Source organism: Struthio camelus, chromosome 9 (genome assembly GCF_040807025.1).
Source record: "Struthio camelus isolate bStrCam1 chromosome 9, bStrCam1.hap1, whole genome shotgun sequence".
Lineage (NCBI taxonomy): Eukaryota > Metazoa > Chordata > Aves > Struthioniformes > Struthionidae > Struthio > Struthio camelus.
The window spans coordinates 6130492-6149786 of record NC_090950.1 but is presented as its reverse complement, the minus strand read 5'-3'; the positions used below and the strand labels follow the sequence as shown (position 1 = coordinate 6149786).

General features: G+C 44.2%; 1 protein-coding gene across 5 annotated transcripts in view; it reads right to left on the bottom strand.

Moving 5' to 3' along the window:
- Positions 1-5200: 5200 nt before the first annotated feature.
- The window catches only part of INPP5D (inositol polyphosphate-5-phosphatase D), a 54802-nt gene continuing 40707 nt past the window's right edge, over positions 5201-19295 (bottom strand). For 3 of the 5 annotated variants that reach the window (XM_068954867.1, XM_068954869.1, XM_068954870.1), the window contains 14 exons: positions 18320-18458; positions 17532-17640; positions 17293-17381; positions 16966-17047; positions 15650-15739; positions 15374-15487; positions 14170-14252; positions 13035-13122; positions 12148-12297; positions 10568-10661; positions 10213-10320; positions 9273-9545; positions 7041-7617; positions 5201-6250 (listed from right to left, as the gene is read on the bottom strand). In XM_068954867.1, the coding sequence (XP_068810968.1) occupies positions 6248-6250; positions 7041-7617; positions 9273-9545; positions 10213-10320; positions 10568-10661; positions 12148-12297; positions 13035-13122; positions 14170-14252; positions 15374-15487; positions 15650-15739; positions 16966-17047; positions 17293-17381; positions 17532-17640; positions 18320-18458 (1999 nt within the window). In that variant the 3' untranslated portion in view covers positions 5201-6247. Of the gene's footprint in view, positions 6251-7004; positions 7618-9272; positions 9546-10212; positions 10321-10567; positions 10662-12147; positions 12298-13034; positions 13123-14169; positions 14253-15373; positions 15488-15649; positions 15740-16965; positions 17048-17292; positions 17382-17531; positions 17641-18319; positions 18459-19295 lie in introns of those variants that run through there. The other 2 variants (XM_068954868.1, XM_068954865.1) reach the window with 2 other exon arrangements.

Here is a 19295-nt window from a genome sequence, read left to right as displayed (position 1 = left end):
GTTTCATTACTGAACTAGCAGGCGGAATAGCAAGCATGCCCATTAACTTGCAGATATTGCAAACTGAAGACTGCAAGTATGTTGGGGAGCAGGTTTCTAGACCAAAATGCTCTTGACAAACAGGAGGCTGCTGTTCGAGCTGCTTCTCCGGTGCGAATAAGTGAGCACACAAATACAGAGTCTACTGTGTACTATCGTGAAAGAGGCAGACCTCATCTGAAAGAGAGAGAAGCTGTAGTCAGCAGGGACATGAAGTGATCCTTCCCCTTTAATCCGCAGTGGCAAGGCTTCCACTGGAGATGTGTCCAAGCAGAACACAAGAGAGATGTAGGAAAACTAGAGACTGTTGACAGTGGATTAGAGGGAATGACCAAATATATAGAAAAACTGGCCCATGAAGAAAGCTTTAAACGGTTAGCATTGCGTAGTATAAGGAAGAGAAGGCTGATGGGAAGCAGGAGAGCAGTGTGCAAATACGTTCTGTCAGAAAAGGAAGACAATAACCCGATCTTTTTGTTCGTGGGGGACAAGACAAGACTAAAAGGGTTTATAATTCAGCAAAAAATGCATATTAGACATTAGGAGACGCTGATAAGGCTAGTGAAGCTGTAGGACAGGATGCTTGAGGCCGATGAGAAACTCCAGCACTGGAGGTGTACGACGCCAGTGAGCAAGAGCACTCTTCTGCAGAGCATCTGAGTTTATCTTTTGCGGGTATGGTGAATGGGTTATATCACTTTTCAGGGTCTATTTTCAATTTAGGCTTTGTTTTGGCATCTGCGTTCAAAAAGAGTGAACATTTCCCACATGTGCTCATTTTCTTTGTGTCACAAGCTATAACTGTGAAGAGGCAAATTGCTGTAAAGTACGGAGCAGCCATGATGTCAATGCTAACTCTTTATCCTTTTTGTTGCAAAGGTCTTGTTTCTTTTCCATTTTCTGTGCTGTTTTTCCTTCTTCTCTTCCCTGGGTCATCCTGTTTGTGTTGGAGACTGCTTCTACCCACCTCCGTCCTGCTTCATTATGTCACGTTCCTGAACCTGTGTCACGTTCCACAGGTTCTCTACGAGATTTTCTGCAACATTTCTGCTTGTTCCTGGACCCTCTCTCCTTCATCCGTTCCCACTCATCTATTCCTTCGGAGCCCGACACTTAACTACCCTGTTGTCTGCCACCTTTATTTCAACTAGTTCTGATAGAAGCTAATGCTTTATAATGCAAGAGAGTAACCTACTCTGCATGTAATGGAGTCCAGACCTTGAAAAAAAAATGCAATAAAGTGCTAATAATAAGTGAAATCTTTAGCAGATTACCGTCACTGGCATAAAATCTTTGCGTTTTCATTTACATATAATCACAGAATCACGCAACAGTTGAGGCTGGAAGGGACCTATGGAGAGCATTTAGTCGAGCCCCCCAAATCGCAGCAAATGTTCATGTCTAGTCTTCATGATGTCTCCTGCAATATTGGATTTTTGAGAATACAGCTTTGATTACAATTCTCTGAATGCTACAGAAGAGTGTCAATTAGTTTTCACCAAAAAGTATATGTTGAAGCCCTTCCACATATGTTTGCAACAACTGAGTCTCTTGGGGCAAACCTTTATTTTATTCATCTCTAGTAGCTGTAATCAAATTAAGCAGAATTGTGACAAAAATAAACCATGGTTGCAATTAAGAGCGGATTCATACATTGTGAACCAGCAGATAGTTCTACGAACGTGAATTAACCCCTGCATGTCTAAGGTGCACCTTTTGCTTAGCTACCTTGGGAGCTAGTACAAAGATGATCTGCAAATAAAATTAATAAAACAGGATAATGGTAATGAATTGAGAACAAAAGCTCACAGATATTTTGTACTCAGAAGTCATCATTTTTGTCTTATCATGCAGCATAAAAAATAAAGCAAATTACAGTAGGCTAAAAAAAAACCCTTTCTTCTGTCATCCTGGGATTCAACGGTAAAGGAATCTTTGAAAGACATCAGAAGTCTTAACACAAATTCAATCCTAAAATGCTTCTTATTAAGAGCCACATTTGAAGCAACATCATGCGCACACAGTGGAAGTAATAAAGAGATCTTTTTCATATTCATGTGAATAATAATCTGATGTTTGCTTATATATATAGAAAGAACATCTTGTACCTCTGCAGCTAAAACCTTTTCTACACCAGGGAAATTTGGCATGTTAAAACGACTATTTGGATTCGCTGCCATTTGCATAACGAGTCCCCTCCATAAGCGCTCGCAGGAACGTGCAGGTGATCGCACCCTCCTCTGCGGTGGCAGATGTGAGCAGCTGCTGTAATGAGACGCTCTTCCAGCTGCACTCCGCTCTTCTTCGGCTGTGCACAGAAAATAGGGGAAGTCATAGACTCCCCCGTTAAATACGTTACCCTCAACAAAACAAGCATCACGCAGATGCAACTAGCATGTGTTATAGCACCAAACTGTTGATTGCTATTGCAGCTCAGGAGAAGCCTTCACCTTCCACTCAACTTTCCTACTACACAATCCACCGTTCTCCTGCTGCATCTGTCACTTACGTTATGGCTACGGGAGACAATGAATCAGGGTAGGGATGGAGACCCTTTAGTAAGTATCCTAGAGTGGGAAGTGGATTTCTCTGGAAGAGGTTAGGGAAATAAAAAATAAGTATTTGGATGTTGTGCATTTCCAGCCAAACCCAGCCACCTATGGCCATCCACAATGATGGCTGCCACCTGGAGCCATTAGTTAGGAGAGGATCTATCTCTCTGGGAATCACTCTGGGTCATCCTGGCTAGTCAGCTATTCCTGACATCCACAGTCTCATCGTAAAAAATATCTGAGCCTTCAAAAAGTTATAAAAATCAGGAGCTGCAGCTGGGGGAAATCAATGCATTTTTGGACAACGCATCCCTTCACTCATAATGTGGACTAACTGAATAGGAAAATAACAAGGAAAACCAAGATGTGGTAAAAATTTTAGAAAGCCTTTTATTCTAAAAACAAAGGGGAGGATAGCAACAAAATGATTAGCTTTAAGCGATATAGAAAATCACTGGCAGAATTCAGAAGAGTGCTTGGCTCCAGTAGACTAGGGGCCTTAACAACGTGACTTCTAAGAATGTTGAAATTATCCTCTTGCTTTTTTTATAGTGACTAACTCACCTTTATTTCTTTTTTTCTTCCCCTATTTTCACTCCTCCTTGAACCATTTTCTGTAAGAGCCTACCTTTACCAGGAAGGAAATCTATAGCCTGCTGCAACATTTTAGAAAAGCTTCCAACAGCTCCCTGTGATGGTTTTACTGTTCAGAGGACAAGAAAGCTTGTGTTAGATGCATCCGGCTCCGGCAGGAACCTGGGTTTTAAAAAGTCACTGTGTGCTACAACATTATATCCTGTAGCTAGATACTTGAAGCATTTTTGACAGCTAGGTCTCCATGGAAATAAGTACACTAAGACTGCAGCTATTTTAAGATCTTAAAATAAAGGAAGCTCAAAGGTTGAGGTTAGGAGCTGCATCTGGGAGAAATCAGTCAATTTTTGGACAATTCACACCCTTCAGTTCATACCTTCCACTTGCACTATTTGTACTAGCTTGGTTGGACTGTAATACGATGGCAGAAAAATGTAGTAAAAGCAGCGAGCCTGGTTAGGGGATAGAAAGTCATGGGCCCAGGGCTGTCTGAGAAAGCAGCAGCTTGTATTTGGTCCCCATCAATTTTATCTGTGTCTTGAACCACCTCTATGAACACGCACAGAAACAAACAAACAAACCAACCCATAAGCACAAGTCCTGTTTGTTAAATTTAATTTCCTAATATTTACATCTGGAAAGCTCCCGCAGTTGGTGTATCAACTCTGTCATCTCCAGATACAGCTGGTCCTACCACAAAGAAAAGCATTACGCAGTCTCACTTCTTTCTTGCACCAGCCCATTCCTACCACTGTATGTCTAAGCTACTCACCTTCGAAGTCTCTCTTCTACAGAGCCCTGAGAAAGCTCTTTCAGAGTCTTCTTCTGATCATTTTCCCCTTGAAGAGATCGTGTGGCATTTGCCACCGTTCTTGTCATGGACAATAGCTCAGCATGGACAATAGCTCAGACTCTCTTTGGTGCGACAAGTGATAATCCTTATCCAACTCTTGAGCCTCTGAATAGTAACACGTTTTTTTCTTCTGCAAGCGTGGCAAAGAGCCTCCTCCGGCAATATGCCTTTCTAAAGGACAGGCCAAATCAAGTACCTGCATCTTATATTATACGTTTCCATCAGACCCTTAACAAGTCCAGCGTTCTTGTATTCTGCTCATCTGTAAATCTGGGCCAAATTTATACTGTATTCCCAATTACGAGGATATTTCTGCAAGAAGGAGCTATCTTTGCTTTATGTCAAGCTGTTACTTTGCAAACTTTCGGGAATATACTTTCTTTTTCACAGCTTAAGAAGTCACTGGAAAAATACTAGCCTCACAGAGAAGGTTAGCCTGCCTAATTATTGAGAGGTTGCAAACTTTTTGCAGAAAATCTGTCACATGTTTTCATCTCCAAATATACATGAACACACCACAGAATTCAGTAGGAAATGGTCTAGCTCTTCATACTGGTGAGAAAACTCCCCTGTCCCAGGAAGGTTACTCAATGGCTGTACCAGTTCTTCTGGAATCTGAAATAGGAAAGTGAAACCCTCCCTAGGGCCAGGGAAGTACCACAGCTGTTGAATTATTAGGAGTACCCAGGGAGGGTTCTGTTGAATAAAGCAAGAGGAGTGTAAGCTCATGGACTGTCTTGCTGACTTGTAGGCTGCAGAGCCTTACAAGGTGTTTCAGTAGTGGTGCCTTGAAACGCCCGCCTCTATGGTAGGAAAATCTCTTTCTGCAAAAGGTTTCTATGGACAGATTGTCCTCTCCCACCCATTCTCAGAAGCCCATGCTCGGCCTCTTCTGCGCTAAGAAACCGACTGTCCCTCTTCCATATACATACAGTGGGTAACGGTACCTGCTAGCAGGTGCTAGTTTCTAAAGCAGTTGCATCCACAGAGGGTCTGTGCACACAAACGCATGCGTGCTCAGTCGCAGCTCTGCAGCGGCACTGTTACGGCTTCCCTGCACTCCTCCGCGCCTTCAGCGTTTCTTCTGGGCAGGGACTTCTGTCTCTAGGTGACCTGGCGTAGCATCGGACTAAAGCTGAATCATGTGGCAGGTAGTTCTCAATTTTCAATAAGGAATGATTAGAAAGGTGACTATTTTATTATTTTTAAGTAATCAACAGCAAGGATCAAGTCACAAACAGGCATGGCTTCATTGTAACCACTGTATTAATACTTAACATGAATATAATAGAAATTACAGGTATGTTAACATTATTCATTCTCAGTCAATGAACAAAAGTGTACAGTAAAGTCAGCATTAATCTATTGAGAATGCGACGAAACCAGCCAGCCAGTGTCCTTCGAAAGCAGAGTCCTTGCCATAAGAGAGGCTGGAACGACTGCTGTCCCTTCTGGCAGCTATACTCCTAGGCTGCACATGGACCCGGCCAGTTCTCTCCCATTTCTGCATGTAGTTCTGCCATTTCACTTTGTTTGTTAGGGGTAAAAAAGCACTACCTGCTAGAAAAAAAGGGCCAAAGTGCCGAGGGCCAGCCCTCACACTCAGCATGAATCCACGTATGCAGCCTGGGAGACCACACAAGAGGCAAAGCTGGCTGGCTCCTTTGACAGTATGTGACATTCATTAGTATCTGCTATTCAGACTTGATTCCCTCCCTCCCCTAACTCCTTTCTCCATGGATATGACATGCTTTTGGAGCTGTACCGCTTTCAAGATGCTTTCTTTTAACGTTTATCATTCTTTAAGAGGAATCCTGTAACTCAAAATAAGAATTTTGCTTTTGTACAAAGGGCACTCTTTGAATACACCTCTTCCATCTCCTAGTCCTTATACCGTACCTTCCTTTTCAAAACATTTACTAATGTGTGTATTTAACCATCTGCCTCTTAAAAGAAGTACCAAAGTGACACTACAAAAGGCTAACATGCATTTGTTACTGTGGTCCTGGCTCCTCTTGGTCTGAGCAACGTAGGGCAAGTTTTTCAGCTAGAACACTTTCACAACCATAGTGAGAGAGATACGCTCTCAAAAATAAAAATTCCCAGGCTTTTCAGCACCAGACCAGAAGATATCAATGTGAACGAAGCAGTAATCTCCATCTTTCTTCCCATCAGGATTTCTCCTAGGGTGACATCTGCCATGTTGTTTTCACTGTAGAGACAAAAGAAGACATCAGCTTGCCTATTGTCAATTCTGTAAATTTGTATGGAGAAGAAAAAAACACGACGGCTTGTTCATGAGGGCTCCCTTTTTGCCCCAGACCCACATATTAAACCCTCCCCTACTCCTTCTGATCCAGTTAATGAGTCAGTGAAAAAAAAAGCAACCCAGAAAAATAGATATTTCCTTTTAGTTTTAAATAAAAAACAGTGGTGAGAGCTGCACGATGGTACACTGAAATGACTGCAGTTGCATTGTGCAAACGCACGGCATTTGTTATTTCTACAGTAATGCGTTTGGACAACACTGTTTCCATTTGATAAGTGTTTTCCATAGATAACTAATTTTAATTATCGTTTTATTAATTATAGCAAAGCAAATGTATCAGCCTATAGAGTAGCTTTGTTCTGTGCCCAGCCAAGTTTTGGCGTTCTCAGAAATAATGCAGTATGAATCAAATGAGCAACAAGGCAGCTGAGTGTTTGCATTCCTCCTCTGGCTCCGAAACTTTAAACAGTCCAGAAGAAATTAAAACTTCATGCAAAACTAAGGCCATGGTTTCACAACACAATGTGTTCTGCAGCAATACTGCTTTAAGGTATTCCCTCGCCTCCTGCGCTCTGCAGCCCTTGTGGGTTTGTGGGACAGTGCTCTGAGCTCGGTCAGGAAATACACAGCGGAGGCAAGGCGATGAAGCCAGTATTTCTCTAGGAGTTTTCTACCATGAAACCAAAGTCTAGTAAAACTCCCCCCCGTCCCCTTACTCCCAGGAGAAACACACCGGTGTGGTCGTCCTGCCTACTGGCCCCTCTTCAGTCCGATGCTTCCCGGAGTGCGGGAGCTCTGAACTGTCCCGATAGTCTCGGCCCTTGGAGTTCTGCATGTCCAGTACTGCCCGGCTCTTCGAGGGAAGGGGCGGCTTGTTGAGCTGTCCCTGCACGCTTGAGCTGACTTCAGACCGCGACGGCTTGATGAGAGTTTTGAGCGGCGCTGAGTTTTCCAACGACGTGGTCACCTTCGGTTTGCCTTGAGTCTTTTCACCCGTGTTTTTTTCCTCAGTTTGGCTAGAGCAGGTGTAGGAGCGGAATCGCTGTGTGGGCACCAGGAAAGGTGGCGACGGCTGTTTGCTGGAGGTCTTGCTGCTCTCCGACTCTTGTAGCTTTGTGAGATGAAAACTCTGATCATGCAGGGGTGGCTGCTCTTTTCGCGGGGCCTTGGGGTATTCCGGCTCTTTCTTTGATGCTGCCTTCCCCTTAGAGCCCATGGAGCCATATAGTGGGTTCTCAAACATCTCGGGCTTTTGCTGTCCTTCCTCCTGAAGCAAAGGCTCTGCTGTGTTTTTCCCCAGTTCACGTGGCCTACAGTCATCAAAGCAGTGTAAAAATGAGACTTGTAAAGAGCAGGCGAGAGGCACTCACTGATTTAAAGGGAAAATGAATAGGAAATGAGCACGATAAAATTAAATTGAGTATGCAAGGGGGCAACAGGATAACCATTAAACCTGAGGGGAGAGAATTGCGTAGGTTTTTTTTGTTTAATCTTTATTCATACGATAGCTGAGAGCAGACAGACTTTGTGCTGTACAAACTCCCTGCTGGACTACAGTGTGGTCAATGTGACGCTTGGTTTCTCTTTAAACAGGTATCAGTTACTGAGCCAAACTGTGCCAAGCGCTGTGATGGCTCTGTTACCTGCACAAATCTGAATTTAAATATTCACAAAAATCTTCAGATCTGGCAGAGAGGATTGAAACGGCTGACTGGACAGTTAACACAAGAGCTCACATCATACTATATCATCTTACAAGAGCTCACATCACACTATATCATCTTACAAGTAGGTCAATCTCCTCTTGCTATCAATGCCACACGGTATTCTTAGGGAAGGAATAAAACTCCTTGATGCACCCAAATGTACAATATATAAGTAAAAGCTATTTACTGTGGGGAAAGAAAAACACTGTGTGCAGAGCTGAGCCCTTTGAATTAACATTAATAGAAGGCTCAGAGTTGAATGAGAGCACAGCTGTGCAATGGGACAAGGGAGGTTTGGTGGTTCTTGTCTGAGTGGACTCGAACTGGCAAGGCTTTCATCTGGAGCACAGCCAAAATACTTAAACAATCAGCCACAGTATCACTGAACAGAGCAGAAGAGGGATGAGTGGCGCGTATTCTCGGGTGTTTTCAAATGATCTGGGCTCCTTGCTTCAAGTGATCTGCTGGAGGTCTTTACATGAAGGAGCAGACTGCTGAGAGCATGATGAAGAAGCGCTGCCAGGTGCATATCAGGTTGAGGCAATGCTTGCAGCTATGACTTCTGCAAACTCTGGCTTATAGAGCATCAAATTTATTCACCAGTGAACTCTAGCCCGGACTCAGACAAGCAGTTATCAGTATGAGGAAGAGGTCTGGAATGAGGACACCGGTTGCACAGAAGTACAAGAGCGGAGTATCCTCATCCCTTTATTACGTTTGGTAAGTAAAGAACATATTTCAATATATGGCGGAATTGAAATTTCGCATCAAGACTTGTGACAGATGTGGCACATGGATACTAACTTCTATAGCAAGCTGGACCTTTTTATAGTAGCATAAGGAGAAATTCGGCTTAAGTACTCCATATATAACATGTGAAGTAGCTCTCCTTCCCACCGAGTGGAAAGGGCTATGCCCTACCCTTCCCTATTCTGTGTTACTACAGTCAGCTCTGTAGTCTTCTTTTCTTTTTTTCTCTCTAGAACCCAGCTGATAGGAAATTAAACATATACGCATATTTTTTGCTTTCCTTTTACAAAAGATTTTTTGCTTTCCTTTTACCTCCTCGGTACTACACTAGTTTCCTTTGAGTATGTGATGTCTGCTCCTGACCTTCCCTTATTTTTTCCCGATTCTAGAGGAAAAAGGCCGAAACAACAAGCTGTACTTTGAAATCTCCACACAGATAATGAAACAGTGACTGTGCAGAATGGCAAGAGAGAAGGGAAATAGCCCCAGTGCAAAAGGCAAAGACTCACAGATGCTCTTGACTCCTACTACAAATGCTTCGGTTTACTGTAGGCTGGAGGGATGGTTTTGGAGATAGAGGTGACAAGGAGGGTGATGTGGAGGATGACTCTTTCTGTCCCGTTATGGAGGTGCTCTCTTTGGGTGGCTGCTCATAGTTCCAGAGAGAAGGCGGCTGGTCTGGTGAAGGTATCTGCTTAAGCTGGCTGCTTGCAGAGGGTTGCTGAGAGAAAGCAACCATTCCCATGTAGTTGGGGTTGCTGATGTCTGTGGGAGTGGAGCTGCTGAAGAGAAGAAATATTGTTAGGAAGATACATGCAGAAATACATTTTTTTTCTGTCTCCCTGCCAACTACAAGGGAGTCAGAGCCCACTGACTGGTTTGATTCAATACCACCTACTGTTTTTTTTTGTCACTGTTGCTTTAGAATAAGAGAGTAAGTGGGAGTCCTGTTAGCGCCTCCCTCCCCTGGGTCACTGGAGAGGAAGCAGCTAGGTCAAGGCAACCTCCTCCAACCCCAAATAGTTCCTGTGGCTGTGGCAGACGCTTCCATTTGCAGGCTGCAGAGAATATTAGCACTCAGCTTCTGCAGTCACATATAGGACCTAGCAATCCTTTTACAGGTTTCTGGGTCCAGCAGCTCATCTGGCAGCTACAGCAGGACGGCTCCAAGCGAGAGGCAGATTACGGTGCTGCGCAGCATTGTGTAGAGTAGGAATATGCTACTGGAACAATAGGAGAGACATTTGGCCTTTTGAGCTGCATCCATATAAGTTGGCAGGCAGAAGGCAAGAAGCTGCCTGGAAAGAAATGTGCCCTGTGACAACACTGAGACGGGAGCGAAAAGACAGCCTTACCCAGAAGGGTCCTGTGACTCTTGGAAAGGGAAAGGCAGGCAGTTTGAGCGCTGCTTCCCACCCCAAGCTGGCAGAGGTAAAGCAGCACAATTACCGTAACATATCATCCTTTCCTGGGGTGTCTGGAGAAGAGGAAGCGCTCCCCCAATAGCGAGCAATGGCTGCTGCCTCTTTGGCCATCAGATGGGTACATTTTGATTTTCTGTTGGAAATAAAAGAGTCCTTTTTAAGACGAGGTGTAAGTGGGGCGCAGGGACCCAGTCTGACTAATGCACTCTCATCTTTTGAAGCTCTGGACCCCAAAGCACTGAGCAGTCCTGACCAAAGGGCCACAAAGGCAGCTTTCCAGTGCTCATCCTGCCTATTAATACCGCTCTCACAGCAAGCCCAGCTTTGCACTCGTTGAGACAACTACTTTACTGTAACTGACTTACCCGCTTGCCCTTTACCTGTTAGTCTGATCCCAATCTTTGTTAGGTTCTAAATTACTGATGTTCTTTGGTTTCTGCCCAGCAATTTCATCACGTTCAATCTTGACAAAGTCTGGAGGAAAAGAAAAGGCATAAAAAGAGTGCTCTGGTGGCTTCGGATTCTATTTCCCTAAGTTTTCCATATTACTGCTTCTATTAAGGCATCTCTCTGTCTATCAGAATGGGTCAGTGAGCTCGCTTTAAACAGTGCTGTTGGTCTTATGCTTTCAACTGCTGATCAATGTATATCATGCTTTGTTGACACAGGAAAGACAAAGTCTGTCCTGAAATACTCACAAAACAAATGCCATGATCCCCAGAACAGTCACATACAAGTCATTTTACCACCAAGCGTACTCCTTGTGAATGTAATGAGGCTACTCAGGTAAAATTAAGCACATTCGTAAAATTTAGGGCTACGCAATCCAAAGCAGTTGCACGCCAGCACTAACGGGTCCTGTTAGCTGACCTGCGGTAACTGGCCGTAATACCCTCTTAGCTCATTCTAGTTGTGAAATAAAAGGTGTTAGGTTAATCTACCTTCATAATGACTCAATCACTTGAAACTGTATTATTATTTTAACTGTTTGATGAAAAACTGTCGGAGTAAAAATGCTTAGTAAAGACTTTTCCTCAAGAACAGCAACAAAGCAGTCAGTCTGAGTGTTACGCCCTACCTCGGAAGGCTACTGAGATTTAAACAATGCTTAATAACCGTTTTCAGAACATAAAATTCTAGAGAAGCAAGAATTATGCAATGCTAAAGGCCTGGTAGGACTTCTTTTCTTGAGAGGCTGGCTTCAGCAACTCACTGTCAAACAGACACTTAGAAATAAATGATGTCAGTGATATCTGGGCTTTATATTATGGCTTTGAAACAGATATGGCATCAAGAAAATAGCATGTAGGGCAAACATGGTATTTTCCTGAACTGAAAGCAACAGAAAGCATTTCTGCTGCCTTGATATGAATGGATTTGGATGCCTTCCTACTCTGTCTTTGGCAATTACAATAGCTGGTCACTTGGCGCAGCTAGTGTCCAGCTGACAGCCAGAGAACAATTTCTCATTTCTAAGGAAATACACATTTAACTTTTGTATTCTGAAGGAGAACAACAGGCAGCAAGATGATAAGCAAGGCTTGTAATTTGTTAGCTGAGGAACTGCTGCTTAAGAGTCTCGCATGCTCTTTGTAGAGGTTCCCCAGGTGCCTGGAGCGCTTTGGGACCCTGCCATATAGCCACTGCAAGCGGAAATATGGTATCGCAGCTCAACAGAATCAGTATCAGTGACAGACAGGGGGCTCTCTCAGCCTGCTGAATTTACTTGAATGATGAAAAAGACAAACCCAAATGTAATTGCTGCGCCTTTCCAAAAAAGCACAGGTATGCTCCTGAGAATGAATGATATTTACATCTTTGCAGGCAGCATCAAAAGCTCTTGCCTGATTGGAACCAAAAGCACTGCAAGGGCAATTTTCAATTCCTTGACAATTATGACGCCTTTATCAAGGTGGAAATACTCTGGAGTGACCACTGCGGGGATGATCCAGTTCCTTACCATACAGTTTCTCTCTCTGTTTTCCTTGCGATGTCTGTAACTTGATTTCACCCTGGAAGACTCCCGTTTTCTCACCATGGTGTGTCAGCACAGTGTGGATAGGAACTAAGGATTCCGTTGCTTCTATTCGCAGGGCAATGCAGCCTTCACCTAGAGGACAAGGAGTAAGTCTGGAACTGGGAAACAAAGCATTGAAATCCATTTCTCCTGTCAGTCATATACTGTCATTGTGCAGACAGGGCTGAGCTTACTGGGGAGAATCTGCTTTGGATTACAGTAAGGACTGTAAAATCTCTTGGGAGATAAGGGGCATTCATTTCATTTCTTCACATATGTGAGAAGGATTTGGGCATTTCAGGCATCAGTAGGTGACTACAGAGCTCTGAGCTTCCATTATTGGTAAGAAAATCACGAGCCCATGACTGCCATGTCAGTTAATGGGATTTCAGCAAAAAGCCTTCCCTGGATGGAGTCTCTGACTGAGTAGAATTTGGAAGCAGGCAGCACTGACAATGAATACGCTGTAGCCAGGAGAAATGCTTCAAGCAAGTGCAACTGAAGCAGGATTTACATGTCCTGAATAAGCCCGTTTAAACACTAAGCATTTAAAGCCGACCTCACACTTAATTCCAGCAGAGCGCTTTCTTTTTAAGTTGCTGCTCTTTTGGAGGTGGTAAAGCTTACACAGATGATGCCTCTAGTTCACAGTCCTCTGTTCGTTATTACCTCATAAAATGTATTTTTGTATGTATTGAGTTCTAAATCAGAATTCACATCATAGATGCTCAGCCTGTAATAGTTACCTCTGTTCTCTCCCACTCTTCCAGTGATTTGGAAAAATCTAAGTAGATTTTGACTCATCCAGAACTTTGGAGCTAAACACTTACCATAAGATTCATCACTGTCTGATGACTTAATGCTGATCAGGATGTGTTGATCCAGCAGGTATTCTGGGTCTGAAATAATTGGAGTCAGCTGCAAAGACAAGTTCATGGGGGTCAATACAATCAGAGGTCTACGTGCACAAAGTTCTCCCTTTGTGCCTCAGTCCAGAATGGTCAAAACTCAGCTCGACAGACCCTCAACCCCAGACTCAGCATCACTTTGTGGAGTTTGGAGGTTGATGGTAAAACACGACACACTTTTTAGAGACCCCCACTCTCACACCCAGCATGACAGACAGGATGCTACAAAGCAAACACTCACGTTGGGCTGAACTGCAGTTTTTTCCTACAGTGCAGTACTGAAAAGTGCCCTAGAAGGAGTGCTCTAATCTGGACTCTGATTAGAGTGTGCTCCCAAAGATCTGTTCGGCTGTTGCTACAATTACTTATTGTAAAGTCTTTCCCCAGTCTATCTGTATATGGCATTCTTTCCAGAGTCAGCAGTTCTTCTTTTGGGCTATTCGGAAAGGTACTGACTTGTACATTTGCTCCAAACCCAAGAGCTCTGATAGTTCTTCCAGCTCCCACCATGCCAGGAAATGGAGAACAGCTCCAGTCTCAAGGACAGGACTTGTCTCTGACACTGAAGCATACAATACTACTGCTGACCATTGACGGTCTTTTTAACACAGGTGAAAAATATCTAGTTAACTTTTCTCAAAAACACCAAGAAGAAACATTGTTTGACAGGGCAAGGAAACCTTGGGACAGAGTTACTCCTTAGGCTGTTTTATCTTCCATCTAAAACAAAACCTAGGCCTGTTCAAAAGACTTATCAGCACAATTATGTTCACTGAAAAGGTGAGAAAAGAGTTACACTCCTGAGTAACATAATCATGCCAGAAAAATTCCCAATACAGATACAAGTGTACTGGCAAGAAAGTCCTTTCCTTCTTATAATATACTCCATTTAGCTTAAACTCATCCTGCATCCTTATAAACTCTTTTAAGTGTAAACAAGACCACAACCCTGTTCCTGAAATTAGTATTTATATCAGCAAAAGACTTAATGTTGCTTATGGGATACAAGTGGAAGGCTTCTCTTCCATACGGATATGGAAATGTAGTCTCGGTTTACCTTTGGAAGAGCATCAACGAACTTTACCACAAGCTCCCCTTCATTCCCATCCTCGTTTTCTCCTTCCTGGCTCTTTACAAAAGCTACAAAGTGATGAGAAAGGAGTTCATCAGAAGAGAGACAGCAAGAACTTGGCTACAAATCCCTTTTCAGATGGTAGATCTTCCAAAGACCTACAATTATTTTCCCACTTGGACACAAGTTTTAAAAGTAGCAAGATGTTTAAGGTTTGAGCTTTGGGTGAATGTTTACGCAGTAAATTTACAAGTGATCTGACTGGGGCATTGTTAAATGGTTTTATTTTACAGTTAAACTTGGCACTGAAAAGCTCAGTGCAAGCATGGACTGGAGGATAGGAACATGACAGCTCTTCCTACGCCACTCAAGATAGCACACTTTTGAAATTCTAATTTAAGATTCGTAATACACTGTTTCCATAGAAATTTATGCAAATTTTGATACAGCCAAAAAATAATCTTTTATGGAACTGTCTTTGACACAGCTCTCTGACATGCGATAATGTGATGAAGCATACACCAAAGGCATGCTGTCCCAGTTACAGGAGCAGTCCTGTGATGGGGGATCGCTTAAAAAAAAACACAGCAAGGGCATGTAGGCTCACGTTACATAAACAGCTGAGACTCAGCCCTGCAGCACAGGGATAGAGTAAATTCTGTAGCACTGACACACAGTCCCATTTGCAGAATCATCTCAGCATCTCTCCTTTCGCTTTAAGTCGATCCTCTGATTTATTCTTTTCAAACCAGGGGAAGGAAATAATTTGTATTAGCATAACGCACATCCTTTATTTTGAAAGCACCTAATCACTTGCAGCAGGCATGATTAGAAATTTAATCAATCGAGTCTTTGCTAAGCAGAGATTTTTTTATGTAATAAGCAAGAACAACACAGGTTGCTCTTTAGAGAAAGAGATGATCAGATTGCCAAACAAGATGGAAGAAACATCACAAGATTACGTGCCTAAGCATGAATTACAGCTAAATGGCTGTGTTGTTTGGATTATATTTCTGACAGTATAAGATGACTTGCAAACTACAACAAATCTCTAGGACATCCCTTTTTTTTTTGCAGTCAAACAAATGACCTGCCCAGCTATTTATTTAGATCAAAGCAAGAGGAAGAGGAGCTGATCCAAACAGGCAGGGAAGTCTGACACAACGAATAAGGACAGGCAGAGCCATACTTTCCAAGCAGCTAGAGTGGAACTCGATGTAGAATTTGGTCTGGGACTTGGTCTTCAGAGTCGCGTAGCAGTGCAGGAACTCTATCTCCCCCTGGGAGTCTGTGTACTTTGAATCTAGGAAAAAGGAGGGGAAACGATTACGTTTTCAGTGGGAGATAGACAGAGGGCATTTTTAAGTGGGCTTTTTAAGAAGTTAGCTTTTTCTTTCAGCTATACAATTCATTGCATTTTATAGCCACAGGGGAAGGCAGCGCACTTGCCCTCAGCCTGACTAACCATTCTTTGAAACAAACTGCGAGGTGACTCCGACTTCAAAGGTAGCAAAGACGGGGCTGTGGTCACTCGTCATGATGTCAGTGGTGCAGCCTGCCAACGAGAGAGGAAGGACAGTTACTGCTCTGCGTTTCTGCCCTGCTCCAGTGAGATCACTGTCACAGAAATATCGTTCAGTAGTTTTCCAGAAAACGTAACTGTCGCTGTGGTAACTGTCTTTAGCCAAAGGTATTTCTGCATAATCTTGTATTAGTTTCTGCATACTTATATTAGTATATAACTGTTTTGTAAAAATATAGAGAGTTTGGTTACAGGACACTACCATTCCATTTTGCAACCGGCTCTCAAAGTTTGATTTCCCTAATATGAAAAGCACTTGCAGAATTTCTGGTTCACCTCTGCAATGTGCACAGTTAATTAAACCTCTAACAAGGCAGGAAATCATGTAGGGATACACCAGGGCTACTTCTGCGCTACAGGGCAACTCATGGCATAAGAGTCACAGTGGGGTGAGCGAGGTCTTGACTTGATCTAAGCATACGCTGACTCCCAGAAAGGCCAGTGCACTGAACAGAACAGCGCATGAAGACCGAGGCCAGATTTTCTAGAGGTGCTTAATTAACCACACATCTCATCATCATAGGTTCTGGGATCAGATCAGTCCAAACTTATCCCTCAAAGGACTTCAATAGCCCTCCTCTCACTCCCATGCACAGGAAATCATCAGCATTATACTCAGCTGCTTGGACCTAGATATAGTCAATGACATTTCAGGAACTAGTATCTGGGTCTTTTGTGAAGAGGTTTTCTGGGTTTCCCCTCTTCCCAGCACAGCACTTTTGTGAAGCTTCTTCTCAGTAAGAAGGGGAGCAGGCCAGCCCTCTTGGTACCACACAGTCCTCCTGGAATAGGAGTTGATAGAAGAGAGATGTTTGCAGCTCCAGGCCCTGCAGACTGGATTGTGTGTATAGGGTCTGCCCTGCTGGCACCACCAAGTAAGGAGCTCCTGGTAGCAGCTGCACAGGAAAAGAGGTTTATCGTTGCCAAGAAGTAACGGGTGTAAAGTGATCCTACAGTGTGGCCTAGAGCTGGACAGCTGCAGCTGTTTTAGGAGTATTCTGCATATAAAAGAATAACAGAATTAATTTCCAAACTTGCAAGGTTACAGGCAGAGAGATTTGGCTCCAGTCTGCCTGGTTTAACATCAGGTCCCTCTATGCTGAGTGCCTAGCAGTGCAGGGAGATCCTACAGACTCTGCTCTGAATCATTTCCGTTTCAGACTGATTGCTTTGCTATCTACAATCTGTTATCTACCCACCATAGGACTGACACACAACGTGCACCATGGGGTATGATTTCCAGAGCACTCGATCGCACCAGGATGGCAAATTGTACTTCATCTGCAAACCAAAGGAGAACTAACGTCAAGAAGAAGGGAAAGGACCAGTTCACAAGAAGAACAGGAAATTCGCTTGCCCAAGCACCCTGTATTTGTGTCAAATCTTTGTGTGTTGACTCCTTTCAAAACACTACAGGAGCAGAAGATGGAGAGATTGGTTTAGGTCACTGTCTAATGTAGGAGTTACTTTCCCTGCTCTGGCATGTATTTCTGAAGGGAAAGAGCTGGAAATCAGTTTTCACCTACCCCTGTAGCTTTCTGCTTGGTGTAAGCATACTTCTCCCGGGTACCTCTCTCAAAACGATAGGTTGGGGCAAAAGTTATCTCTTCTTCCTCTAAAACAGACAGATAGCTCTGTTACAGTTTGGGCTTTGAGAACCCTGAACCGGGTAAGACAGTCATTGCCTGCCCCGCAACATCAGCCCCGCAACAGAAAGTTGCTAGGAAATGGGAGAGGAACCTGCCAAAGAAATTCAGAATCTTACCAAACTGCAGAAACACCTTTTGGTCCTTTCTCTCTATGAGAAGCTGGTCGAAAGCCAGCAACTCCGGATACTGCTGCTGCCTGATCTTCTGGATAATATTCTCTGCTTCCTGCCAACAGGGAAACAGCAGAGCTGCAGATGATGCAAAAACCTTCTTATAAATACTCTCACTGGTAAGCCGGCAAATGTTTCTCAACTGCTTCACAAAGCCATACCCCCGTCATTTCCCAACTTTTCCATTCACTGAAAGGCCCCGATCTTTGCTGCGTGGCTGGATGTGTGTCTGTCAAAACCGGCATCAAAATCTCCACACACTCCCTGCATGAGCATCCACATACACGCAACTGCCAGAGCCACATCAACACCAGACTTGCTGCTGTCTCCCACCCGCTGAGGCCTATTCAGTTTTTATTACGGTTTGCCTATTCTGAGCCATTATAAACTAACCAAATAGAGCAGAAAGGCAATCTCTGGATCTAGCTGTTCAGAGACAGATGCTCGCTTGCAGTGGGAAGGAGGGTTGTGGAGATTTGGGGAAGTGATGATGCCTGGAGAAAGACAGGGTGCCAGGTGGCACTCCTGGTACGCCATGGGTCCATTAATCCTTGGAGAGGGCAAAGAGGATTGCCTTACTCTCCCTCAGATGGTGTCACGCTTATGCCTTGGGGATCCCCTTTGCCTCCCCTCTCAAGCCACTTTTTATGCTATGTTGCCCTGGATCAAAAAAAGATAGCACTTCTACAGCAACAATATTCTGTCTCTCCATGGATTCAAGCAGAGTCCCTCACCGTTGGGGGCTGTTCCACACGATAGTTCAAGTCTCCCAGCCAGAAAAGATGAGTAAAGCGATGAGTGATGTTAAATGGACTCAGTTTCTTATCTCCCAGCGTCAGGAAGCGCAGGATGCTCGTGTAGTTCTGGTTGCGTCTGTCAAGACAAGAAACATCTGCCTGACATGCTAAATTGCTGTGCAATTTCTAAGTGCCTGGGTTGGCAGAGACTGCTGCTTTACCAGGCAGGAACCAGTCTGGCTCAACATCTAGAGAAGAGCAGATCGGAAGCTGAGAACCTGCCACGCTCGCCTCACACGGCATCGCAGGAGACCGGCCCAGGGAACGGGCTTGGTGCCTCCAGGTGAACCAGTCTATCTCACAGCGTTGGCAACTGAGGGAGCAACCAGCAACGCAGCAGGGGTGCAGCCAGGGGAAGGAGCGGGAGTAGGTGCAGGCACGTGCGGGCCAGCACAGGCAGCTGCTCGCCTGCTGCAGCTTGTTTCGTGGGCAGCCCGGGGAGCTGGTGGGGCAGGAGGGCAGCCCTCTGTGAGGAGGGGGACAAGGGCACTTACAGCAGCTCCTGCCTGCTCTGCCTTGGGTGTCAGACTGCTTCCACCTGAATGAAGGGGTCAAAAGCTGTCCTAAAGCCACTTTTGTCCCTTCCTGGGGTTGTGCTTTTCTGAGCTGCATCTCCTAGAAGTCCAGCATTGGATTGTTGCCATCAGTTTTCATCAGCAAATACACAACCAGATTTTGGCAGCTATTCCAGGCACTGGGAAACACTTTCGTAGATGCTGACTCCCTCAGTGGCAAAGACCCTACACAGAAATCCCATGCCATCTGTTTTCTGGGTCCTGGTCAAGGAAAGATGGCAAAGCCAACCTTTTCTTTTTAGCTCCTCTTTGCTTCTACGACAGTTCCTTGCAAGCGCTCCAGCTCCTCCCAGAGCGTGTGCTGATCTCCCACCAGTGTCAGGATCTTTGCCTTCCAG